We start from the raw sequence: 4133 nt of genomic DNA on the forward strand, positions 1-4133 counted from the left end.
TAACTTTGATTGATTGATCAGTAAAAGCCTGTACAGTTAATTTTCTGATTCCATTAGATTCTGTTTTTCCATCTTTCTTTTACATATTACATATACATATATACATATTTTGATATTTAAGAAACAAAACTCTAAAAAATGAAGTATTACAGTATTAGTGGGGGTAAAATGTTCATCTAATCTAATCTTGTTGTATTACGGTGCAATAAGATTCACTTGATTGAAATCTGAATTTTTGAGATTTAGTTAATGACACACTGCAGTGGACATGTCAACCTGCGTCCTCTCACCATGAGCACGCCGTACGACCACCAGTCGGCGCTGTGCGTGTGTCCTCGCCTGTTCACCACCTCGGGAGCCATGTACTCCACCGTCCCGCAGAAGGAGTACGCCTTGTTCTCGTGGTCTATTGACTCCTTACTGAGGCCAAAGTCTGAACACACAAAGAAATCAAGAGGTGATAAAAGAGTTATCAGAGGTCAGAGCAGCGCGAGGGAGCAGTAAAAGCACCAGGAAAACACCCGAGGTGGAGCAAGTACTCAAAATTACTCAATAATTTTAAATATATAATCAAAATAAGTACAAATACATTTCTCTGGGAATTTTTACTTGGATTTTTTAAGAATTTTTTTAAAATCTACAAATATCTTGTAATATTAAGGACATTTATTGCCAACTCGCTCTTTCTCTCCAAGTTTTTTAAAGGAAATCAAACCAATTTGCTTCACAGAGTATTTTTACAGTGTGGTATTAGTACTTTTTACAGTGTGGTATTAGTACTTTTTACAGTGTGGTATTAGTACTTTTACTTTAGTAGGGGATCTCAATAGTTCCTCCACCACTGGTTAAAAATCAGACATCAGTGACACAGTTTCAGTGTCATGCAGCATCTGAAACACACACGCACGCATATACACACACACACACACACACACACACACACAGCAGGTGTAATATTACGCACCAGTCAGCTTGATGTGTCCCTCCTCATCGAGCAGGATGCTGAAATTACAGAAATGCTTTTTATGTCTTCTGAAGGCAAAAATGTATAATGCAGCATGACTGAGTGTGTGTGTGTGTGTGTGTGTGTGTGTGTGTGTGTGTGTGTGTGTGTGTGTGTGTGCGTGCGCGCTCCTACTTCTCTGGTTTGAGGTCTCTGTAAATGATGCCCAGGCCGTGAAGGTGATCGAGGGCCAGTGCGAGCTCTGCCAGGTAAAACTTGACGTCCTCTTCTGTGAACATCACCTGCAACACACACACACACACACACACACACACACACAAACACACACACACACACACAAACACACAATTACAAATAGATTTACAGTTTTCACACATCATTAAAACTTAATAATACTGCTTGGAATTAAAAGTTAGATTAAAAATAACAACAATTACTGCAAATATTATTTAAAAAGCCAATAAATATTATTTAAAACAAAGCAGAAATATTAAAAAAAATGCAATAAATACTTTTAATAAATATATGGCACAGCATGATACTGATTAAATTAAATGTTATTCAACATGATAGGCTGAAACCCGACAGAAACTTGACACTAAATGTGCAGAAGGCTGGGCTGTCTCTTGTTAAAAAATAATTAAATAAAAAAATAAATAGCAGTTCTCTTGAAGTGTTACTGAGAACAACAGAGCACTTCATTTGAAAACTTTTTTCTACTTTATTCAATTACATAACATGACACCATCACTCGTGTCCACCCAAATGATTCTTAGACAAATACTTTTTGTTCAAATTGTTAAAATATGTATTAAAGCTGAACTGCCAGTTCTGTCAAACACACCACCGACTGTGTGGGCGGGAGCTGCTGAAGCAGCGGGCAAATCACACGTCACATAAAAAAAAATTAAAAAATCATTGTAATGATTAGCTGCAAGCAAAACAATAATGTTAGTCTTGATATTAGTTTTAATACCAGGTATCAAGTAGCTACTTGAAACGATGGATTGCAGTTTAACAGCCAACAGCATGCTGACAAATCTGACACGACGCCATTAAAATAAATACATTTTCTATGTGTTACCTACGGAAGCCTTGAGGGGCAAGTGAGAATTGTTTTTTTTTTGTGGTCCATTTTCTAAGTGCCAAATTTTTTTTGTTCATATGTGTGAAATAGAGTGATTATTTTTTTGTGAGAAAAGACATGCATCTGTTATTATTAAAATTCTGATATATGAGTACTTTCATGTTACATAAAAAGTTATGTAAAAAACATTTCTCACCCCCCCAAAATGTTCCTGCAAAAAATAAAAAAATAAAAAAATTCTTGCAAAAACAATTAAAATAAAATAAAATAAAAACTTCTCGCAAAAAAAAAGAACCTTTTTAAAATATTTTTTTCATGCTAAAAAAAACCAATGATTTTTTGCTTTGGGAATAAAAACTTTTTTTTCCACTCTATTTTACACATGAAAACAATGTTTTAGGGATTTATAAAATGGACCACCAGAAAAAAAAATTCTCACTTGCCCCTCAGAGCTTCCGTAATTAACTGTTCTGATACATGATTTTAAAGGTCCAGTTTCAGTCAGACCAACACAATAATTTAAATTTTACTGACATGTAAACGTACTGACTGTTTATGCAACTTATATCTGAGCCAAAATCTCAGGCTCTTAGACTTTTCTCTGCTTTTTGTTTAATTAAATGTTGGACTTTATATTCATACTGTACACCGTCTCCTTTGATTATTTTGATTTAAATGTGTCTTCCTATACTGCCTCGTGTGAAGGATCTTTTTGTTGATGTACAAATAAACCTGGTCTTATAAGTTTGTGGACTTTTTTTCTTAAACACAGCGAGGTGCAGACCAGCTTGAGAAAACGTCTGGGGAATAAAGAAAGTATTATATCCTGGAGAAGAGCTGAGCGACATGTTTGTAATTTTTTAAGACGTGTACTGAGAGAGCGAGTATTAAATTTCCCATGAGAGACGATAAGTTCCTGATTAATATTGTTCTTTTACTTGTTATGATCTTCCCGTTTTATTCTCTGCAGTTTGTCTCTCAGATATTGACTGTTTTGACTTGTGTGTAAACCGGAGTGCATCGCTGCTGCAGAGGCGTTACCTCCTTGGAGAGACGGGTGAAGAGATCGCCTCCTCTGAGGAAGTCCAGGATCAGGTAGAGCTTCCCCTCCGTCTGAAACGCTGAGGGAGGAAAGAGAGACCTGAGATAAGATCTGGGAAGTTTCCTGCCTGTTGAGCGTTCCCACTGCGTCGTCTGTTGCCTGCTGAAACAGCAGTGACGAGCTCTGATTGGCCGGCGCGGCGCCGGTGACTCATCGCCGAGGTCGTGCTATTGGTGGACTCACCGTAGTGCAGTTTGACGATGAAGGGATGGTTGACCTCCACCAGGATGTCTCGCTCCATCTTTGTCCTGACCCGGTCACGCACTGGAAACACACACGCACACACACAGAGCGGAAAACACATAAATCACCACACACAGCGCTCAGCGAAAAGCCAAAACAAAACACACTCCCTTTTTTTGGGTTTCTGTTTTGGCTGCAGAGACTCCCAGATGGCTGCAGATGAGTAACTGAATCATGAGCAGAGAGGAGGAAAATCAGCAGAACAAACTTAAAAACAAGAGAGAAAAAGAAAGAAACGGAGAGGAACGACAAAATAAAGGAGCATGTTGTATGTTTTTTCCACCACCAGATGGTGTGTGACCTGTTGAACATCACTTTGGGGAATACTCTGTGCTGTATTATCGGCTGTGTTTTGTTTTGCTGTCTTTAGTGTATGGGTCATTGTCTCTCTTCAGTGGTTACATGTTGCTGCACTTGATTTTACTTGTTCTGTTATCACTGAATTTCACAAAAAAAGAGAGAAACTCGAGTGTAAGACACTGGATATAATAAAACACTCAAAAAAATATGGTGTGAGATACTGGATATCATTCAACACTAAAAAAAAATAAAAAAATAAATCCAGTGTTAGAGAGAAGATATGTATGTATGTATGTATGTATGTATAAAAAACTTGACACTCTCAAAGTCCCAGAAACTAGATATAATAATAAAAAAAAAAAAGAGGAAAAAAATATAAGAAATTCCAGTGTAAAAACTGAATATACTTCAACACTCAAAAATATTACAGTGTGAGA

The 4133-nt window shown here is 37.1% G+C and overlaps 1 protein-coding gene across 1 annotated transcript; it reads right to left on the reverse strand.

Annotated features, from left to right (window-relative positions):
• Positions 1-290: 290 nt before the first annotated feature.
• LOC121938668 (ribosomal protein S6 kinase alpha-3-like) lies at positions 291-3417 on the reverse strand (the record flags this gene model as incomplete). Its single annotated transcript, XM_042481849.1, has 5 exons — positions 291-433; positions 965-1002; positions 1139-1245; positions 3093-3172; positions 3337-3417. Coding segments are annotated over 5 exons (449 nt in total), but the record flags the coding sequence as incomplete, so codon positions are not given.
• Positions 3418-4133: the final 716 nt, after the last annotated feature.

This window comes from Plectropomus leopardus, unplaced genomic scaffold (genome assembly GCF_008729295.1).
Source record: "Plectropomus leopardus isolate mb unplaced genomic scaffold, YSFRI_Pleo_2.0 unplaced_scaffold3084, whole genome shotgun sequence".
NCBI lineage: Eukaryota > Metazoa > Chordata > Actinopteri > Perciformes > Serranidae > Plectropomus > Plectropomus leopardus.